This window comes from Equus przewalskii, chromosome 10 (assembly GCF_037783145.1).
Source record: "Equus przewalskii isolate Varuska chromosome 10, EquPr2, whole genome shotgun sequence".
NCBI lineage: Eukaryota > Metazoa > Chordata > Mammalia > Perissodactyla > Equidae > Equus > Equus przewalskii.
Window position 1 is genome coordinate 51,988,428 of NC_091840.1, and position 23,616 is coordinate 52,012,043.

Here is a 23,616-nt window from a genome sequence, read left to right on the forward strand (position 1 = left end):
GAGTTTAGAAAGGAGAGGCCTGGAGGAGGGGCAATGGGGAACACAGCTCACCCAACTTGTCACAAGGAGAAGAAATTCTTTGCTCACAGGTAAACTGACTATGGCTAAGCAGATCTTTTCCCTTGAGACACAGAACGGCAGGGCAAATTCCTTCACAGTCACTCTACGTAAACCGGTAGGCACTGTCCAAAGGTAAGGTGTGGACTGAGAGACCGGTGTGGAGCTGGGAGTCTCAAGAGGACAGCTGTGACTGCTGTAAAGGAGACCTGCCCCGAGAGACCTGGAAGTTATTCACATCCCAGCACCCAGAAAGGGCCTCCTGAATATCGAAGTGTAATTCTACAAGCATGCGCTGAGGGCTTTGAAAGGTAGCCTTTTCTCTCCATTGTTTTCTCTTCTGTTCTCATCTACCTCGGTTAGAACATTCCACAGGCCTAAAGAAACAAGCCCCAATCCTAGAGGAACCACCATCAAGCTTCCAATGTTTCAAACCACCCCAACACCACATCTATCTAAGGAATACCTGCTGAATGAGCAGATGAATACAAAGAAGCCCAAGGACAAGAACACCTGAGTGACGGAGGGGCTGCCAACATCGACAGAGGGCTGTGCTTGTGTCATCCAGACAGAAAGAACTTGTAAGGGCAGCCATGAATCTATGTGTCCTTACTTCCATCTATCCTTCCGTCCATCCTTGCATCCATTCATCCATCCCTCTATGAAAGCAAATGCCGATATCCAAGAAATGGTGAAGATCCAGCACAGCTTCCTGGAGATAAGCAACAGCTGCAAAGTTTCCATAATAGGGACAGAAAAGCATCAGTTGGGCTGGAGGGGAGGGGCTACGACATTGCTTCTCAAACTCTGTGGTGTAGGATTTTTTTTTCAATTTCCACAATTGTCACAGACCAATGCTTCTGCGAAATACTATAAAAATGAATTACCAGGAAAATGAAATTAAAAAAAATCCACAAAATGCAGATAGCACATTTGGATGTCATGGCAATGCCAAAATGCTGTAAGAAAGTCTGAGTCCTTACTTTCAATTTTTCTACTTACCTCATCACGCGCTGATGAGAACCAGTTCCAGAGCAAGCTCCGGTCTGGCAGCCACACTTTGGGCTGGGGGACCTGCTTACAGCCACGTCTATGCAGGAGGCACAGTATTGGTCCTTCTGTAGCGCTCAGTCAGAACTACAGCTGACGCCCAGGGTGGCCCAGGGTGAGACAGCTCTAACCAGGCTCAACCATGAGAGCCAGTCATGCACCAATCTGTTCACGTCCTTTTCAGATCTTGCCCAGTCACAAAACAAAGCTTTTGATGCTGTTTGGATTTGATACCTGATGCGTGAATTCTGCATTCCATCCCTTCCCACAGCCTGAGGCAGGACAGTGTGCCTCCCTGCAGACTTGTGACAAGGCTGGTGGACAAGAGCCTCTTCAAATAAGGTCCTAGAACCCGGCTTCTGCCCCAGTGCACTCTAGAGAAACTGCTCCCTCATCAATCACCTTGGGATACAACTATTACAAAAGCAATGGCTTTTCTTCTTGATCACCTTATACAACCTGCATGGCTTTTCAGGCAGGTTGTCCACCTCAGCTTTGAAACTGTCCTCTACGAATCCCATGAAAACACACGAACCTGTTTCTGCTGTCTTGCACCTCTGGCTTCTATGCTGGTACCTTTTCTTCCTTTGGGATTTCCTCAAGCCTTTGTTGTGGGCCCTCTTGTTTATAATGGTAATGACTCTCTTAGATTTATTTACAACTTGACAATGACCCCCAAGTGGACAATACCAGGCAGTCATTTCCCTTGAGCTCTGGTTCTCTATCTCCAGGTATCTCTGGAGCCATGCCGATGTGAAGGTTCCACTATCACTTCACACACGCTTACCAGCTCTTATTGCACATGAGAAGCACCTGAGGCTCTTTTAAGTGACACCATCCCGGGGCCTCACACTCAGAGTTTCTGATTTAATTGGAGTGATGGCAGGGCTAACGCTTTAGTTTGTTTTTTTCTTTAATATTAAGCATTTAAAACCACTGCCCGAGAACAATGCTTCTTAAACTTGACCGCACACTGGAATCATCTCAGGGAGCTTTAAAAATACAGATGCCTGGTTCCCACTCCCACAAATTCTAACTTGAATTAGCTGTGGTATAATAAAAAATACATTTGGTCTACATCCCCAGTTCCTGGCACAGAGTTCCTGAAACTCTTGGGATTTCCTTAGTGATAAGAGAGTCTTGTGTTATTTACAACAAGCCCCTTTCAACATACCTGAGTTTATGCTAAAGAGGTGACTCTTGGTGGCTCTCTGGATAATTTCAGGATGGGGGCTGGTCACTAGAAGGAATCATGTGATTAGAGGATTGGAACTTTGAGTCCCACCCCTGGACCACGGGGGAGAGAAAAGGGGCTGGAGACTGAGTTCAATCACCAACGGCCAATGATTTAATCAATCATAATTATGTCATGGAATCTCCATAAAAACTCCTAAACAATGGGATTTACAGAGCTTCTGGATTGGTGAAAGCATCCACATGCTGGGAGGGTGGTACACCCCAACTCCACAGGGACAGAGGCTCCTGCACTTGGGACCCTTCTGGACTTCACCCCATTTACCTCCTCATCTGTCTATCCATCTGTATCCCTGATAACAAATTTTAATAGTAACTATAGTATTTTCCTGAGTTCTGTGAGTCATTCTAGCAAATTATCAAACCCGGGGGCGGGAAGGGTTGTGGGACTCCCCAACTTTGTAGTCAAGTCAGACAGAAGGACCAGTTACTTGTGACTATACCAATACTTGTGACTAGTGTCTGAAGGAAGGAGAGTCTTGTGGGACTGAGCCCTTAAACCTGTGGGGTCTGATGCTAATTAGTGTCAGATCTGAATTGATTATAGGACACCCAGTTGGTGTCAGAGAATCCGAGAACTGGTGTCGGAAAAGACACCACACATTTGGTGTCTGGAAGAAAGACCCTTGCCTTGGTATTGGGTGGAGTCTGAGCATCAGGATTTCAAAAACTTCCCAGGTGATTTGAATACGCAGCAAAAGCTGAGACCCACTGCCCGAGATAAGGCACACACATCTGAACTTTCACTCCAAGTAAGATCTTCCTTCTTATCTGCGCTTCCCAACAACAGTGAACTTGATTTTTTAAATTAATATATCAATGCAACTTAGTGCTTATTCACACAGTCTTGTATTATCTGCTGATTGTGTTATGTGTATTATTAGTCTTCCCTCCCTGACTATAATGCAGGCTTTGAAGATTCAGACCGCATTTTATAATTCTCTCCTAACACCCACACTGTCAACGACACTGCTAGGCATACAGCAGGTATTCAGCATATACTGCTGATTAAAAATTACTTTTCAGGTAGTAGCACTGAATATAACGCCAAATTCCTTGCCACGGTAAGTTTTCTTGAAGGAAATAACTGAATTGTACACGTCTTACCTTCTGTGACAGCTATTGTGGTTCTTAAAATTTTTTATACTAACTAAAAATTTATTAACTGATGGTTGCAGATCCTAGAACAGCAATATTAATACAGGTATTCTTTCTTTCCCCCAGAGAAAAATTTTACATTTTGAAAGTGTTTATTTTGAAAAAAGAAAAATAGTTTTCACATCATAATTGATTAAATTGATCATTCCTTCCCTAAGTAGCAAAAACTTTTTCAGAGAGTTCTGAGAATTGAGTCAATACTAGAAATATTATTCTAAAGAAAAACGAGACACTAAAAGAAAGTACAGGATAAATCCCCTAGAATATGGTTCTAAAGACAAACGAGAAAAGACAAATCCAGGGATTGATTCAAGAAACAAAATACAAGGGACTACTTTCCCCTCAGAATTTGCTCTTTTATCATGCTCTTCCCAGTTTTCTGAAAAATGGGAAATGTTTTTAATTTATAATTAGCTGTCTTAATTGAGTATTAATAGTCTCTAACTTGCTTTACGAAAGCCTGTTAATAATCAATCACCTTTTTAAACAAGAGGGGGTGCGCTATGGATTCTAGAAAATGTGTGGCATCAGCCGGGATCATTCATAGGAGAAAGGTGGCAAGAGGAGGTTGAATTTCAGCAGCAACAACGACCACAAACAGGAGGCGGATATTCAGCACTAAGAAGGCGAGGGCTGCTCACACTGGGTACTGAAAACCTTTGTTACCAGAGTTGGTCACTGGGTTGTGAACAGCCAATGGCCTCAGGATTCACCCCAAACTTAAAGGACCACCTCCACCTCCACTAAGAAGGCTGTGTTTTCTGAGCTCACAGACCTCTCTCTTGCTCTTACAGAGCTTGGCTTTTGCTAAAACACACAAATAAATAGGGGAAAGGAGGAGAGAGAGGAGGAACACATGTCTAGTTTAGCTGCATCTCGTAGGATTCACAAAAATGCCAGATGAATTAGGAATCATCTGTGTGAATTAGGAATTATCTTTTATTTTAGTGTAGGTTAACTTGTCAACAATTGTGTAAAGGTCACCACTGCTGTCCATTTGACTAACCTATTGTAGTACCATGCAGTGGAATTAAACTGTTATGAATCAACCCGCTGAAGCTACTTCTGTAATTACCTTCGGCAATAAGAGTGCTGGGCTGCATGAATGAAGAATTAGCAACACTTCTCATACTTTCTTTCACAACATCTTTGTTGAAATGCTAGAAAAGCATGATGTCAACAAGTATTCTTAGGTGGGTAACCCACGGCACATGGACCACACTCAGTAAACACTTGTTGACTGAATGAGTCCTGGGAACTCATCAATTACACTGAACATCAGCCACCAGGGACTCTCAGAAATCCCTGCCCGCAGCAGCTGCCCAAACCCCCGCAATTCTCTTAAGCCCTTGAACCCACACCCACCTCCTTTCTCAGGCTCAGCAGGTGCTCTCATCAATTATTTCACAGAGAAAAGGGTCCTTTAGGAAAAAACGCTGCCAAGTTCTCTCCCTTCCACCTCTAAACTATAGGCGCCCATCAGCTCTGTCCATATGTTCTCTCTCCTCCTAGAAGGAGGACCCGCCACCTATCTGCTGGGTCCCAGTACGCCCTGCTTCTTTGGACCTTGCTCCACCCACAGCTCTCTCCTGCATCTTCAAGAAGATGAAGAGGGCTCCGTCCTCAGCCTGCAAACATGCTTACATCTTTCCCTTCCTATTAAAAACTATCCCTCAAGCTCAGCTTTTAAAGCTTTCTTCTTTCCTTTAACATCAACCCTTTTGAGAAGTCAGTCTACAATTCTGCCTCCACGACTTGAACCCCCACTTACTCTCAACCCGTTACAACAGGGCTTGTGGCACCATTATTCTGGGGACACTGCTCCTGCTGAGGGAAATCAATGAGCTAACTGAGAATTCCAATGGCTTCTTTTCAGTCTTCATCCTACTGACTTTTCTGCAGAACTTAAAGCTACTCAAAACCCTGGACTCCTCACTTGCTCACTGCCATTCTCCGAGAGTTCAGGCTCTCACCTTATTCAGCTAGAACAGGGTCTCTCAACATGGGAGAGTGAACAGGAATTTTCATGGGCATAATGTATGTACATGTACATAAATTCTGGGGGGTGAAGGGTCCATAGTTTCCTCAGCTTCTCCCTCAAAGTGAAGAAATGCTACTAGACTATTGCAATAGCCTCCCAACTAGCTTTCAGGTCGTAGCACTGAACCTAACACCAAATTCCTTGCTACATTAAGGTTTCTTGAAGGAAATGACCGAATCATATACTTCCTACCTTCTGTGACAGCTACTGTGGGTCTTCGAATTTCTTATACTAAATAACAATTTATTAACTTATGGTTACAGAATCTAGAAAGGAAATCTTAATATAGATATTCCTTCCTTCCCCCAGAGAAAAATGGCTACTTTGAGATGAAAGTCACATAACACAAAATTAATGACTTTAAACAATTCAGTGACATTTAGTATATTCACGAAGTTGAGTAACTACCACCTCTATCTAGTTCCAAAGCATTTTCATCACCCCAAAAGAAAACCCCACACCCAGTAAGCAGTTGCTTCCCATTGCCCCCTCTCCCCAGCCCCTGGCGGACATCAATCTGAATTCCGTTTCTATGTATTTGCCTATTCCAGGAATTTCATACCAATGGAATCGTACAACATGTGACCTTTTATGTCTGGCTTCTTTCATTTAATACGTTTCTGAGGTTCATCCACATTATAGCATGTATCAGTACTTCATTCCCTTTTATGGCTGAAGAATATTCGATTATATGGACATACCACAATCTGTTTACGGAACTATGGCTGCTTTTGCACTCCAACAGCAAAGGGAAGCAGTCGCAACGGAGACTGGGTGGCCTGCTGCAAAGCTGGAAACATTCACGGCCTAGCTCGTCACTGAAAAAGTTTGCTGACCTCTGCATTATACATGCCCCAACCTTCAAAAGCAGTGGTTGTGAGAATCAGCTTGTTAAAAACCGCAGTACTGTTTAGAAGAGAAAAATACTGAAAAAAAGATCTATCATTAGAGGCCTGGTTAAACTATAGTAAGTCCATACTATGTAATACTACGCAGCTCCTGCGAAGAATTAGGTAAAGGTGCACATGCTGATATGGAAAGATCTGTAGGAATGATTAGGTTAAAAAGCCAAAGACAAACAGTACGCGTAGCATATATTTCCTTTTTCTTAAAAAATACTAACCCATACACACATATACATATATCTGCATAAAACTTCCCTGCAAATCACAGGCAACTTTCACTTTCCATTTTGTACCTTCCGTATTATCTGAAATTTCTAACCTTACACATACATTTCTTTATTAGCATTGTCAAAAGATGTTAACTGAATGAGGAAATTATGATCCATTCATTTTTTCTTATAAATCTCTGTATTTATGTTTAATAGTGAAAAAGCAAGCCAATAAATATTATGTTTTTAAAGAGGAAAATAAAAAATTCAAAATAAGATGCTACATGAAAATCTGATACGAGTGACGTATTTTTATGAGATTTCATGTTTTCTTTTTTCTTTTCTTTTTGTTAACACATGGAGGTCAGTGATCCTTCAAAGAAAAAGGAAAAATCCTCTATCACAGGTTAGATTTTTATCTGCTAGACAGCCAGACACTGCACCAGATGATCTTTTCAGATGCACTCCATGTCAGTCACGGACTAAGTTTTGATCCCAGCTTTCCGCTGATTATTATTGAAAAGCATACCGCATCTGTCAGACACAGGACACTGCAAATCTTCTACTGCCACAGAGCTCGGCACGGCGGTGACTTGGCCTTCAACACACCAGTCAGCCATGACAGGTTGGTTTCCAGCGTTTATCTATGTATGCTGATGGTCCCTAAACATTTTCCAGATGTGTTGACCTCATAAAACTGCCACCTACCACAGGCTGTGAAAGAATTGCTCCAAGACTGCATTTTTCCCATCCCTCAATGAAGCAACCCCCGGGCTCCCTGGTTGGGTGACGCCCTCAGTTCTAAAGCTGGGCTGGGTGCAGTCGGAGCCCTGACGAGAGCAGAACAGCTCAGCAGCAGGGCACTTCTGCATCTGCCAAGCCCTTGCTGTTTGCGCCCGGTGCTAGGAGCCGGCCCAGGCCTTGTTCCCTGGGGCCAAGTTTCTGCTTGATTCTGTAGGATTGGGCCGTACCTTACCTTCCCAACCAGTCTGTCCCCAAATGCTGCGCCCTTTGGTTGGGTCCCCATAACTTGCTGCTGAACCTCCCTGACAACCATCAACCCACTACAGACGCCTGGATGGACCAACACTGCACTCCCCCTGCCTCCCAGGATCTCAGTGCCTGTGGCCTCCTGCAGCCCTGCCTCAAGCAGAGTGCCTGGCCTCCCCCTCTTTGCCTACAGCTGGGAGCTCCTTTCTCCCTTGATCCTTTCCTCTCCCATCCTGAATCTCTGGTTTCTAGAGCCTTACTCCTCCTCTCTCTGGATCACCCTTGGCCCATTACTGATCAAGCCCTAATTACAATATCAGCTTTCTCAGAGAAGTATTCTGGACAGGTTGCTCAGGTATGGTAGATATTTGAAGTGTACTTTCTCCAAACTTAGTAAAACTAATTGAGGATCCAACCCAAAAGTGAAAATAATATCTTTCTTGGTGTTGTCCATGTACAAGGCACTTGGTATAACTTTCAAAGACGCAAAGATATGACAGTCCTCTTAAGGATTGTGAAATTCAGTAGAGAAAAAACAAATTCAGAAATAACTATAAATAATCCAACACAAAGGATGCCCCAGGACACAAGAGAGGCACAAAGTGCTATAGAGCGTAAAGGATGAAGAGATCATCTCCGCCTGGGACAGCACAGGAAAAGACTCATGAAGGACACAGCATTTGTGGCTGATGCTGACAAATGATCAGGATTTCTACAGGGTGGGATGCAGGCCATAGTTTCTGATGGGGACAAAGTCTATCTTTCAAATCCTGTGTATAAATAATGAGCAAATCTGGCCTCTTGTCAATATGTTCTTTCTAATCAGCTGGCTTTTTGTTTGAAACATAATACTGTATCACTCAAAGTCGTGCAGAGAAAAAAATATCTTTTAGGGAGTCATCACTCAACCCTTTACAAAATCTCAAAAACTTTCAATTTATCACACATTCCCCAGTCCAGGTTGTTTCTTTTCAATGGCCTAATTAACCATATTTCATATATTCATTGTATTTTTAAATTACATGTACTATTAATATCCGTATGATAAATGACGATTCCTCTGACTGTCATTAAAACAAAGACGTGTGCCTGAAACGGTGGCAGGGGTGGGGAGTGGAACTCCATTTAATAACTGCACTTAATAATGATAATGGCTACCAGCTATTGAGCACCACGTGGACTTTAAACATTACCACTGAAGGTTTTCACGGTGAAAAGCAAACTGTTTTAAAAAATTTGATTATGCTCTATTATGATCAAAATTTTAATTTATTAAGATGCTATCTTCAGTAATACTTGCAAAATAATTGCAGTGCAGGATTTAGCTCTTCCTTCTAGTTAAGCGACAGGTGAACTGTGAGCCTTCTGAAACTCTAAGCAGCCTCCCTGAGAGACTCGACTACTGCTGTCCTGCTCAGCTCAGACCCCCAGCGTATCCTGGAGTTACAGAGGTCAGCCCTGCAGACAAGGCTCAAAACACACATCTAGCGGCCTGCACTTCTACAGACGAATCCATCTCAACCTCTCCTCCCCTCTCTTACACACACGCGCGCACACATACACACACACAGAGGCACACATGCACACAACACACACACACAACGGAGACAGGGCTTCCGGGTCACATCCTTTATACAGTAATCCTGATTCCCTCACTTCTCAAGTAGGATCAGCCAACCACGAAAAGGCACCCTGCTAATCAGAACCCAGCCCATCTGTCTCTTAATTTGATAAAGTGCCAAAGGAGCCCCCAAATCCTAAACTTGGATATTCTGAAGGATTTCTCCTATGTTAACAAAGAAGTGGGGCAGGAAAAGCTATTCTCTAAAGATTTTCAGAGGTTCTGACCTGAGAAAACAAAATAACTCAATGTAAGTTAGGTCTAGATGTACGCATTAGTTGAGAGGTGGAAAGGTAGTCTGAAATGCATATTTTACTGCTAATTACCTTCTAATTTCTATGATATTCACAACTACTTTCAGCTTCTGAAAGTTCACAATTCTATTTTCTCCTTCTTAAGTGGTGGTAGAGGTGAGAGAGTTGTTTCCTAAGAGGCTTACAGGCATTTGCCAATTTGCAAGGAGAATGAACTCCAAAAGTGTATTAGTGAGTTGCTTGTATGGAACTCAAGGATGCCAGGACACACCTTCCCATAGAAACAATGTGCATATGGCAGACCAGTTCCCAGGCAGCCCATAAGACCTGCTTACACTGTATCTTAAGACTAACACTACTAATCCAGCCATTCCTGATCACCATATACAACAGTCTCAACCTGAGTCTACTGTGAAATGCCAGGAACACACCTTCCCATTGTGGCAGTGGCGGTCACCTTGGTATCCCGAGACTTGTCTACTAAAGGAGCAGGACAAAGCTCACATGGGTATTTCTGCTATAATATGATACATGCGTTCCTGAAAAACTTCACATCCTGCAAAATCAGACTCTAAAAATAACAGGGTTTATGGTAGAAAACACTGTTTGGGGTAGACCACTTGAAACCTGTGTAACTTTGTAACCAGAGCATTAACCAAAAGAATAATTAATACCTAGGGAGATGACTTGGACAACCCAGGCAAGCGGCTCGGCTGCGGCTGCGGCTGCCTCAGGGCATATGAAACACGCACACGACAACAGAGTGGTAAGGCTGGCTTGCAGACACAGTAAGCTTCTGTGCCAGAGGGCTGCTGTGAAGGCGGACACCGAGGGAGTATCCCTGCCAGGAGCCCAGCATCCTACGAGGCTGGGGGTGCCTTCGCTAGGGAGGGAGCCCCAGGCACAAGGCGCTCATTTTTAATTTTCTTAAAATAGAGTTGAAAGGGGCGTCTGCTGCCAGTGAGGGTTCTTTCCTTTCTTGTCAAAGGCTGTGATTCTACCCCTGCTGTTCCTGCTCCTCTTGCCAATGAACCAACCCAACGTCCAGGACCTACTGGCACTATGTTTCAGCTGAGCTGCCTTGTGTTACGGAACCATGTGCGGTAGCAGGTCAAACTGGACTCCTAGGACCGGTGACCTGCTGGCTCTGCAGAGCCCTCCATCCGCTGAGAGAAGGACCTTTCCCAGGTCTGCCATTTCCAAAACCTCTGCATTAGAGAGGAAGGGGCAGCCACCCCTCAGGAGATAAATTCTCTCAACATCTGTGCCAATGCAGGGAATTCCTCTGAATTCGACTTAGTCATCTGAAGTGATTCTTAACCTCTCTCAAAGCATGTGAATCCTGGGTGGATCACTCTGATTTCGAGACCAGCCTGTCTCATTGAAATGTAATATGAGCCACATAAGCAATTTAAAAAAGTTTTTAGTATCCCCATCAAAAAAGTGAAAAGAAACACAAATATATTAAATAGTATATTTTATATAACCTAATATATCCAAAATATTATATTTCAATACGTAATCAACATAAAAATTCTTATCAAGATATTTGGCATTCTTTTCACCTTACCAGATCTTCGAAACTCAGTGTTATTTTGCGCATACAGTACATCTCAATTCAGGCTAAGCTACAGTTCAAGTGCTCAGGAGCTCTGTGTGGCCAGTGGCCAGTGTACCGGACAACACAGTTCTCTATTCAGACACTCTGTGGATGGCAAAGTGTCATACTTCTAAAGATAATAACTAAAACAATATATAACCCAATGAAGCACAAAAACTGTTTCTCAAGTTCATATTCTTATATCCCATGAAACAGTACCTTTCACTTGTTGCACTAATACAGTGCAAATGTATTAGTCCTTAACCTCAGTTAATCAGAACACCCCACTCCCTAACTACACTCAGTGTTTGATTTTTTTTTTATTTTTCATTTTTTTGGTGAGGAAGATTGGCCCTGAGCTACCATCTGCTGCCAATCTTCTTCTTTTTTTTGCTTGAGGAAGACTGTTGCTGAGCTAACATCTGTGCTAGTCTTCCTCTATTTTGTATGTGGGACACCTCCACAGCATGGCTTTATTAGCAGAGTGTAGGTCCATGCCCAGGATCTGAATCTGTAAGGCCTGGGCCACCACAGCAGAGTGTGCAAACTTAACCACTACATCACTGGGCTGGCCCCAATGTTTGATTTCTTTTTCTTTTTCTGAGGAAGATTGGCCCTGTGCTAACATCTGTGCCCATCTTCCTCTACTTTATATATGGGACGCCTGCCACAGCACAGCTTGATAAGCATGCTAGGTCTGTACCTGGGATCCAAACCAGCAAACCCCAGGCCACTGAAGCAGACCACGTGAACTTAACCACTACACAACCAGGCCGGCCCCCAGTATTTGATTTTGGTAACAGTTTTATTGAGATATAATCCACATACCATAAATTCACGCATTTAAAGTGTATAATTCAATGGCTTTTGGTATATTACATCATTAATTTTTAAAAACTGTGGTAAAATATACATAAGAAAATTTACCATTTTCACCATTTCTAAGAGTACAATTCAATAGCATTAATTACATTCACAATGTGGTATAACCCTCACCACTATCTATCTCCAAAACTTTTCACGGCCTCAAAGAGAAACTCTAACCATCTCTGTCCAGAAGGCAGGCCCCCTCTCAGTTTTCCTGGGAAAAGTGACAAGGCAAAGTTGACTTGTTAAGATTAACAGGCTAACAGCAATAACAATGCTCAACATCTCGGCACTAACATCATGGTGTCAGGACCAGGAGTGCTAGACTGTGCTTGCAGAAATTTCCAGAAACCTCCCTTCCCTCTCCTTTCTGAAGTTGGAAAGTTGCTGGAATAACATCTAGTTTCATAAAATGTTTTGCAATGCTGAGTACCTCAGCACATAGTCTATTCCCTTCCACTCAGTCTCCTGGTTTTCTAACAATAAAATCAAACATTTTAAAAATTGCACCACTGTAATGGGTGAAAGAGACACAACTCCACCATAATTTTAAGTTAAAAACAAACATTCAAAGAAATAAAATTCTAATTCTAATGCTTTTCTTTAACATTTGCTTCAAGTGAGAAAACACTGTTTCATAGGTTCTTTTTTTCACTTAGTTCTTCCTTGTTTCAAGTTCTCAAGGAAAAATAAAGAGGTTCCAATGGATTTTATAAATTTTATTACAGTGACACAAGATGTGGAGAAAACATTTCAGAGTACCAAACAGAGTTAATTCATTCCAGTATCGCCTCTCCACACCGGGCCAGCGCTTGCAAGCAGATGTGTTGGCTAAACTTTTCAGGTCAATCTTAGCACATTATTGAAAGTAACCTTCCATTCCTCAGAAGAGTCTGGCATGCAGCTTGCAATCTACAGCAAACAGCTTGGACACATGGAAAAGTGGAATTTAACATCTCTTAATTTCCACTCTCCGTTTATTTCCAAACCTTTGCATCTAAACAGGAAAAAAAAAAAAGCGGCCTTATAGTTACACATATACCGTATTAAGCATTAGCCACTAAAATAAAAGATGAGGAAGCAATTTTAAACGTAGTTACCACAAATGTGTTTGGGGAACTTTCACCTTGTTTCTCATAAACTAGAAAGTGTACTTCATGTTTCTTTTGATTTCTAATGACCAATACATTTAAACTATTAACATTTCATTTCTAACACGTGTCTGTTTCAGAACTAGCAGCTGGACTATTTATTTTGCTGGCTGGTGTTAGAATTAAATACAGAGTCTTTGAAAACATTTACAAGCTTTCCCTCTAACCTTCTGTGTACTTTCCAAATTAGGCTACTTTGATTTTTATTAGCTAAAGGTTTACATACTGCAATACTAACACTGTTACCTTCAGAATAAATTGTTTATAGCTCAGGTGCGGTTTAAAACATTTTCCTCTGTGGAATACTCCTGAGATGGAGGGGAAGAAACGTTGAACTGGTTCATTCTGGATCAACAGCTTTCTTTTGTGAGTCAAACAATATTAAGGCTGCACAGATATAGATGCCGTCAGGGAAACCAGTTGTGAAAACATTTCTAGGCCTCTACAAACTGCAGGCTTCGTTTGTGAGCACCCAAGTGCTTTATAATCATGAGATCACTGTCCTCACGGAGGGCCCTGTAATGCACTCTTAAGATTTATTCTGTGACATGGTAGGCAAGGCATGAGCTTGGACCCCAGACCAACTTGGGTTCAAATCATGACTCTCTTGCTTATTAGCTATATAGTCTTAAGTAAAAATAACCCAAGTCTTAGTTTCTAGCTCTGCAAAATGGAAATAAGTATCCCTGCTTTATAACTTGATTGTGAGCACTTGCATAGAACAAATGCTCAATTAATGGTTTCAGATGGAGTCAAAGATCCTCCATCAGAAAGCTTTTCCCAGTATCTTCGGCCCACAACGTTGCTCATTACACATGCATTCATTCATTCAGTCAAAAACTATGGACTGGCTCTTCTGGAGGTGAAAAGACAAATCCAATGTAGTCCCTTTTCTTGAGGAACACACAAAGTAAAGTACTTCTGGGAGTTGCAGATATTAAAATGGGGGAAAAATCCAAAATAATGAATACTTTAATTGGTGCACAGCACACCATAGGGGCCCAAAAAAAGGCGCCAACTCTTCCTAGGAAAGTGGGAAAAAGTTTTATGGAGAAGACGACATTTGATCCATGACTGTGTCTTTGGGATAAAGCAAGGCAAGAAGAGCATCATAAGTAGGGGGACCAGGATGTGAGAAGGTAGAGGTGTGAAACGGATTGTCACATTCAGTGAGCCTACAGAAGAGATGAGGCTGCCTGGGGCTCAAGACGGCTTTAGTACGCCACCTCTGAAACTTGCTACTTTATCCTAAAAGTGACAAGGAGCCACCAAAGGTTTTTAGCATGAAAATAACACAAGCTGATTTGTTTTTAAGAAGCTAATTCTGTCAGCAGAGGGGAAGACAGACCGGAGCACCGAAAGACCGGTAGCAGGAAAAGCTGCTGGGCTGCAGCAAAACATAGTTCTCAAAGGGAGACACTGGCCTTAGATGAAAGCAGGGATGGGAGAGGTGGGGAGAAAAGAGGTGAGAGACATTTCAGAGGTGAACCCAACTGAATTTAGTGACTGGCTGCAGATGTCAAACCTTGAAGATAAGCTGGATGGTGACACCAATAAACAAGAAGGACAGCAAGCAGTGGACCAGGTTTGTGGGGGAACAGAATGAATTGGGTTTTAGACACATTGCATTGGAAGTGCCTCTCCAGGTGAAGACACTGAGTAAAGCCGGAAATACAGATCTGGGATTGTGGAAAAATACAGACTGAAACACGACGAGCACAGGACAAGGTGGAAGCCACAGGAATGGATTAGCCATTAGGAACAGGAGAGGGTCCCCCAGTAAGAGCATGCAGAACAGAGAAAACCAAGGACACGGCCCTGAAGAGCCCAGGATTTAAGTGACGCTTACCTGTGTGACTCAGTTTGTACTTAATTATATGCTGCCTTTCATCATTATTTATTGGCATTGTGAGAACATATCATCTCCCCAAATGGAGCAAAAACATAATGCTTTATACCCACTGCTTAAAGAGCACGTGGAACAGTAACAGGGAGGTAAAAGACACATATGGAATTGAAAGAGGAGAAACTTACATGGAGTAAAAAGAAAAAAATTAGGGTTGAATTAAAAAAGGACCTGAAATACTGATGTAAGGAATTTTAACATTATCCATCAGAAAATAAGAGCATTGAAGTCATGAGACAAAAAATAGTATTTTCTTAAAGATTTATAAGAGGGTGGTAGGTAGGGTGGAAGAAACATAGGGATTCCTCAGTGAAGGAACCCATTAGGAATTAATGTGGGCACTGAGCCACTGGTTCTGGGGAACACTGGGGCCAAAAGGGAAATAATTCCACCAGGTAACTGAATGGAAAGACACACAGGGGTCCTAACATGTTCTTCTTAAAAATGGACCCCACCTCTGATTGCCAAAAGAGAGAGAACCACAGAGATAAGCCAGGACTGCATGAAAGGTGAATGAGAAGTGAGCCGGCAGATGGGCATGGTCAGCAAGGACACGGGTTTAGATGTAAAAGTGGCAAGAGACCTGGTACACGTGAGACAAAACGAAGAGCGGATGGGCATCTAAAATGATTATGATTTCGAAAAATATCAATACTTACACAGAAAATCTGTTGAGGGTAAGATCACCAACATGCCTGGGACAGAATCTAGACTCTCTGTGCTCCTTGGGTCTTAATAATCCGGATAACAATTATGATGGTGATGAACATAATATAGGAGATGATGAAGAACCATCTCAAAGTCGGAAGGAGCTGAAAGATGTTTGGCCTGTAGCAACATGGCCGAGCTCTGGGATGTGGGGATAAGGCGGACTTACAAAAGAAAAAGAAGCATTGTGTGTACGCTGCCTCCCACCATCTGTTTTTCCCCAGGTTAGCAGAATGAAACAAACTCTCTGGGCACGATATTGATTCACATTTTTCAAGTGCTGACTCCTGGTTTGGATACAGAGCTGAGGTCAGAATTCTTGTGTCCTTTTCCAGCCAAACTGATTTCAGGACAGGCAAGCAATCACAGAATGCTCTTCCGCGCAATAAATATGAAAATACTTAACCTCCCTGGAGTATTAGGAAGCATAAATCATGTCTTTAAAGGCCCGTGACAAGCTGAAATGAAAAGCATTCAAAGTAGAAAAATACAATGAGACCACTGCTATAGCCACTCATTGAATTCTGTGCAGATAGTTGTACTATTAACTTAATGAGTTTTATGGTTTTGAAAGTATTTATCAATAGCTAAATATCAGGTTGCTTAAATACCCATGACTCACTCATCTGTCTAAATGTGCTATAGTCTCCAACATTTATCGGGCTTGCTCAAAATGGCTAGTTTCTTTCCTTCTTTCTTCCTTTTTTTTCAGTACTTCTTAAAGGAGCCATTAACAAGAGGATTCACTCGTCAGGGCCTAAAATGACTTGCAGCTGGGAGATCCGGCTACAAGCCTGGATCCATTCATAAGGCTGATATTAATAGATTTCAGAGAAGGGATGTGGGAGAAATGAACCCAAGTGGAGAGGAAGAAGAGCAGGGATTACCTTTTAACTGCTTCATAAGTGAACAACCAACACTGTATGCGTCTGACAGCTGCAGACTTTTCAGTGCACACCAGGGCTGACTCAAGAAGTAGTAAGGTACAAATTAAATTATAAAAATGACAGCTAAACATTTACTCTTTATGAGTTTTTTTAATGTTAGGCCTCCGTAGTTTGTTTTTTTAAATCTCGTTGGCTTTATTTTTCAACACTGCAAGTGAATTTATAATTTTGGTAATTTCTTATTTCTAATTTCAAGACCTACTCTTTCTTTCTTTTTTTTTTTTTTTGGTGAGGAAGACTGGCCCTGAGCTAACATCTGTGCCAACCTTCCTCTATTTCGTAAAGAGGATGCCGCCACAGCATGCCTTGATGAGTGGTGTGCAGGTCTGCGCCCAGGATCTGAACCCGCGAATCCCCAGCTGCCAAAGTGGAGAGCACAAACTTAACCACTATGCCACCAGGCCAGCTCAAGGCCTCCATAGTCTGTTACTCCTGTTAACAAAGGTAAACTAGCTGTTGTGCCATTTAAGAGCTATTAATCCAATCAATACCATATCTGTGAGACTAGGCCTTGCATTTGTGAGCAATTCAGTTCTGTCTTCTCACCTTCATATTCTCTCTTCATCTTTCCATTGTCAATCAAAGAAACTAACTGGGAAGAGATCTCAGTTACCACCCTCCACTTTGGGGAAAGTCCAGCCACTTGCCCAACTTAGGAATCTTCTCTCTAAGGCTTCCAGCTTCACCTTTACTTGTAGCCACTGCAATGATTCCCTAATTACCTTTAATCATCGGAAAGTGCTTCCTAGGAACCAAAGCTGGCACCCATTGGCCCAGTCTGGGCTCTGGAATAAAGTAAAACACGCCTATTCCCACTTTGAAATTTCAATACTCTCCTTCACAACACACTTATTTTCTTCCCCCTCTAGGTCCTTGCAAATCAGAGTATGATCCAAAGACTAGTAGTTTTGGCATCATCTGGAAGCTTGTCAGAAATGCAGAGTCTCAGGCCCCAGCACAGACTTCCTGACTCAGAATCTGTTTTTTCACAAGATTTCCAGGTAATTCACAGGCATGTTAAAGTTTGAGAAACACTACCTTAGACTAGAGGTTGGTAAATATTTTCTGCAATGGGCCAGATGGTAAATATTTTAGGCTTTGCAGGCCACATGTCTCTGCTGCAATTACTCAACTCTGCTGTTAGAGCATAAAAGCAGTCATAGATAATATGTAATCAAACAAGCAACGGCTGTATTAAAAATAAAAAACTTTATACACTAAAGTTTGAATTTCATATAATTTTCACATTGTGAAATAATATTCTGATTTTGGGTGTTTTCAATCATTTAAAAATATAAAAACCTACACTCTTAGCTTGTGTACTCTACAAAAACAGGCAGCAGGCAGAGCTTGCTGAGCCCCTCTCTAGACCCTGGTCCTTCACATATTATTCGCCAATTCCCTGGGAGCTTGGTCCTCACTCTAGATAACATACTCCAGTTCCTTAATGTGGCGTGCATAACTGAATCAGCTACAACGGATGATTTTCCCACAACAGAGTAAAGCAAGATCATTATTTCTTTTGATGCTAACACAGTTTTTCTTTTAACGTAGATCATTGCTTAACACAATACTTATTTTAACATAGCAGTACACAACACAGTTGAATGATATATTTTTGAACAATTACGAGGTTTTTATCATTTTGCAAAATACTTCAAAAGCCATGTCTTCTCCACACTATAATAATTGTTGGTTACTATCACTATTATTTTCCTCCATATAAATTCTGTAATTTTTATCAGGAAAGCACCATCAATATTCCTTCCTGACGGGGTGAGGGGGAGGTCTGGAGCCAGGACATACTGCCATATACTACCATTTTTAAAATTCTCACCAAAATGTCCCCTAGTGTACAAGAAAAACAAAACAGATACATGGCAAAGGGTATTTTGTTGGTACGTCCCTCTCCAGGTGGGATTTTTCAAACCTTGGTCAGGATGGATAAGGGAAAGCTGGAGGCTAAGTATTCTGGTGGCATAAACTAACCCACATCCAGAACCCTGGCAAATCTCTCTAGGAAAGAGGCAGAAAGAAGGGAAATCAAAGAAAAGAGTTGAGAATTACGTTCACAATCTAATGGCTTCCAACCTGAGTTACTTCATTCGATCCTATATGGAGAAGTGAATTAGATGACTTTAAAGACATCTTCTAATTCTAAAATATGGAGATTTGCCATTGGTACCATTACTTACCCAGTTATCTGGGCTCAAAGGCTGGGAGTAATCTCTTATTCATTCTGTGCCCTAAGACCTTCCTTCAGATCCATCACCGAGGCTTGTAGATTCCTCCTTTTTCTCTTTCCAATGTATCCCTCTTTCCACTCTTATTGTCACCACCTTAATCAAAGCTTCACCCTCAATCTACCACAGCTGTCTCCAACTGGCCACTGACATCCACGCTATTGCACAATACTGCTGATTGAACCCACAATGACTCCTTATTATTTTGGGTGTATGAGGAAGACTGGCCCTGAGCTAACATCTGTTGCCAACTTCCTCTTTTTGCTTGAGGACGACTGTCACTGAGCTAACATCTGTGCCAATCTTCCTCTACTTTATGTGGGACGCCGCCACAGCGTGGCTTGATGAGTGGCGCTAGGTCCACGCCCAGGATCCGAACCTGCAAACCCCTGGCTGCTGAAGTGGAGCATGCAAACTTAACTACTACGCCACCAGGCCAGCCCCTCAATCACTTTTTTTTTTTTTTACTGTCACTGTCATTCTAAACAATCTTCAGTAGTTTCCCAATACTTAAAACATTAGCCCCACATCCTAATTGCTCTTCAATCTTCCCAAAGCTACACCCACTCCTCCTGCATGTCACTATGACTGACCTCCTCTCAGTTTCAGCATCCAGGGGCTGATTCCACTCCTGTGCCTTAACCCTTCTCACTTGCTTCCCTCACCTCCAAGCTGGGCTTGCCATTTCCACATTGGGCCAAACGGGAGGTATAAAGATATATGCAAACAATTAATAATTCTAACTATGGAAAGGCAAAGCTACGATAGATAGAACAGAACAGAATAGAATGAGAAGGAACCTGAGAAATTTAGTCAAAATATCATTTGCCCTTGTTCCCCTGATTTTCCTCAAACTTCTCTGGCTGCTAGCACACACCACCCTTCCAATAAATAATGGTGTTCCTCAGAACTCTGCCCCAGGCCATCAGCTCTTCTCTGTGCTCAGTACAATAGCTTTGATCACCATCCATATACTGACTCTCAGATCTAAACTTCAAGTTTATAGCTCTCCCTTGAGCTCCAAACTCAAAGGAAGCATACTCTTTCTGACACACTTAACTTGAGAGTACCTCAGGCACTTTTGAACTCAATGTCTTCTCATTCAACCATTATGTAACTTCCTCTTCCTGTGTGCTCTGTATCAATAAATGTTATTGGCATCTATGCAGCTGCACAAGCCAGAAGCCAATCAGTCATGAAGTCCTACTGATTTTTACCTCCTTTCAAATCTGTCCACTTCGCTCCGTATCTTCCCCAACCCCAAATCATTCCAGGCTAGCCCGGCATCATCTCATTTGATTAAACTATTTCAAACCACTTCCTAACTGGTTTCCCTTCGTTTAATCCTGATCCCTTCCTGCCCATCATCCACATTACCCAGAAGTCCCCTTTCCTTTATGCAAATTTAACTAGTTGTCTGGGAACATCAGAGGTGATAGGAAGTCACGGTGGCGAGAGGCAAGCACTGTCTCCAAATGGAAAAGGTGAGCAGCAGTGGCGGTGTATTAACAGCTCAGATTCCTGAGGACTTGTGAGATATCCTCTTGGGACTCATAAAATATTCAAAGAGGGGAGTCAGTGAGATTTAGACATTAATGTTAATATAGTCTCAGTGGGCATTAATGTTAATATAAATTCACTGATACTCAAATGGCTATAGACCGATAACTATTTAGATAATTTCACAGATGGAAGAGCCAGTGGGGCTATGGAGAGCTGCTTTGATGTTTGAGAAGATACTAATAATCATACCAGTTAATACGGAAGAAGATAATCATGCCCTTCTGTAATATGTCCTTCCTGCACATCACCTTCAAAGGCAGGCTTAGGGACTAAGAGCATCACATACTCAGCCCAAGAGGGCAACACCACTATTCCTACGAGCTGGGAACATTCATGTTTGGGCTGAAGATTTAAATCAGCTACTGAAAGCAGCTGGAGGGCCCTCAATGCTTTTCCCTTTGCCAAAACAGAATTCAAGATTGAGTCACTCGTTTACCAAGCATCCACTGTGTGTCTGCTATGTGTAAGTGGAGAGCACAAAGATGGAGGATACAGAGTCTCTATCCTAAAGGAACTTGAAATCCAGCAGCGTGGTACAGTCTGCTATGATTTCACGGGCAGTATCATACTGGAAGGTACTATTCAGCTCGTCTAACATAACTGTGTACTAACCAGAAATCCCTTCTATGGCTCAAGAAGAATGACCTAGCTGAGCAGCAATTTGAGGCCAAAGTGATTTCCACCCTCTCTTTCCAGAGTTTCCTTCTTTCCATCTTATCTACCTTATTTTTACTAGCTCCTCCACGGGTCTGGAGATCTCTCTTCTTGATGGAGAAATGAGGTACCCCACCTGCCCTGACCAAAGTGCAAAAAGTCCCATTGCTCCTTTATACTTGCGTACTAAAGGACAACAGAATCTGTTCATGCAGAGGGCTAACATGATCACAGACAAGAACACAATAATTGGCGTTACTGAATCCCCACCAAATGATACAACTTTTTGTGTGTGTGGGAGGAAGATTGGCCCTGAGCTAACATCTGTTGCCAACTTCCTCTTTTTGTTTGAGAAAGATTGGCCCTGAGCTAACATCTGTGCCAATCTTCCTCTACTTTATGTGGGATGCCACCACAGCATGCTAGGTCTGCCCCTGGGATCTGAACCTGCGAACCCTGGGCCGCCGAAGCGGAGCATGCGAACTTAACCACTAAGCCACAAGGCAGACCCCTCCAACTTTTCTTTTGGATTCTTCTTCAGTTTTTCACTTTGCCTCCCTCTATCCATGAATAATTTCCTCCTCCTTGTCATCATTCGTTCATTCACATCTACCCCAAACATACCACAGCGCTGTACCATAGCTAGTTCAACACAGCTGAACTAGAACCAGAAGCACGGAGCTGAACTAGGAAAGACCTTCCTTCCACCTCCGCTTCCCATCCACAGGTTCTCGCTCCATTCCTCACTCACATCATCTGTCACACTTTCTTCTCTTAGTTCTTTCTTCAGCTCTACGTTGGTTTCTGGACTACGCTGGCATCTCTCTGCCCTGGTGAACTTTAATAAAGGTCTCTTAAAAGTTCACAACTAGTAAGACATTGCCCATTCCGATTAGCACTGATTCAGCGAAACTACTTCCTGCCTAGACCTGGTCATCTTGCCTTAACTAATAATAGTAATAAGCCTCAATTAAAAGTTTTGGATGATTTTTCACAGCAGTATGACAATGTTGGCTTCACCTGGAGCTTGGAGAAGTCAACTAAAATCCTAAACGCCAGGATCTTTTCATATTGAAGCGAGAAGTCTCCAGAGATGGTACAACTAGGATCATGAGCACATCATCTTTACAGAAGCAAACCGAAAGATATTTATTATCGTGTGTGTGAATACATAAATACACATCTTCTTTTTTTCTTTTTTTAGCACAACTTCCTGACCTCTCCAAACAATTTCCTTAGGATACTGGCTGTGAATATTTGCATGGATTTTTCAATAGCTGGTTGTGTAAAGGGAGACAGACTTTTTGTCTTTACCCCCGAAAAGAATTGAAACAGACTCTTTCTTTTGAAAGTTGGCAGAGATGTGTGGCAGAGGGGTCCAGCTCATTTGGAGAGGTAAACATGTTGCCGTCTAACACAGATTGATCACCAGCTGGGAAGCAAGCCGTTCCGCTGCAGCTTCACAATAACACTGGCTCTTCGCTGCTCTGCTGACCATCAGCGACAGATTGATGTGCATTTCTCCGAGCGGGGAAGCTGGCTAGAGAACGTGGGGAAGCTAAGCAGGTTGCAAGTGTATTATTCATGCACTCCCTGCCTAGAAAAACAAAAGTTTCCCACCTTTCTGACCTGAGTTTGGAGAACTGTTAGGGACTGAGTTTGCTTTGTGACTTGGAAGGCTGCTTAAAGCTTTCCAGAGCAACATAAAAAATGAATACCTATTGGCACTTTCAAATGAAATGCCAAAATCCACAAAGAGAAATGACCAAGCAACATTTTTTTTCCTTTTCCCACTGCGAGTGAGAAAGAAGAGACATGATATTTCATGTCACTGCTAAAGAGTTTGTTTTATAAAAACGAATGAAGAGGTACAGCTTGTTACACCCTGCGTAGCAAGACAGTCCAGGGTCTCAGAAAAACAATAGCATGTTGCTGGGTTTCTCATAGGACAGGGAGGAGAGCGAAACTCCCCAAATGAAGGGCTTTAGAACACCACGCGAGCAGGTAAGGCATATTTACTTGTTTAAGAAAATTGGGACCTAAACCGACAAATTTGAAAAATAGATCAGCCTACTGAAGTATTTTATTTTGTATAAGTTTGAGTTATTAAATTTTCCAAAATGTTGCACTTTTTAAAAACTAACATGCTTCCATCCCGTTACTTACTTTTAAAATCATGAGGCTACTTTAGGTACATTAATGTTTCAATAGTTGTTTTCTGTGCTTGTTTTCCATCATCTACCAATAACAGACATTTTGACCAAAGACATTTAGCACAAGAAAATGGAGTAATTATATGGGGGTCAGGGACTGGCTTGTTCACCATGGCATTGCCAGCACCCGGAAGAATGCCTGGCACATGGTAGGGCCTCACTAAATATTTGCTGACTGTTCGCCAGAAGGCAACTTAGCAACACCATTACTTATTATTCTAGCCC

General features: G+C 42.3%; 1 protein-coding gene across 3 annotated transcripts in view; it reads right to left on the reverse strand.

The window, feature by feature from the left end:
* The window catches only part of STX8 (syntaxin 8), a 242,512-nt gene that overhangs the window by 120,916 nt on the left and 97,980 nt on the right, over positions 1–23,616 (reverse strand). The window contains exon 7 of one of the 3 annotated variants that reach the window (XM_008529294.2): positions 11,926–13,003. The exons of the other annotated variants lie outside the window; for them this stretch is intronic. Coding sequence (XP_008527516.2) covers positions 12,984–13,003 — 20 coding nt within the window. The 3' untranslated portion in view covers positions 11,926–12,983. Of the gene's footprint in view, positions 1–11,925; positions 13,004–23,616 lie in introns of those variants that run through there. 3 annotated transcript variants of the gene reach the window in all.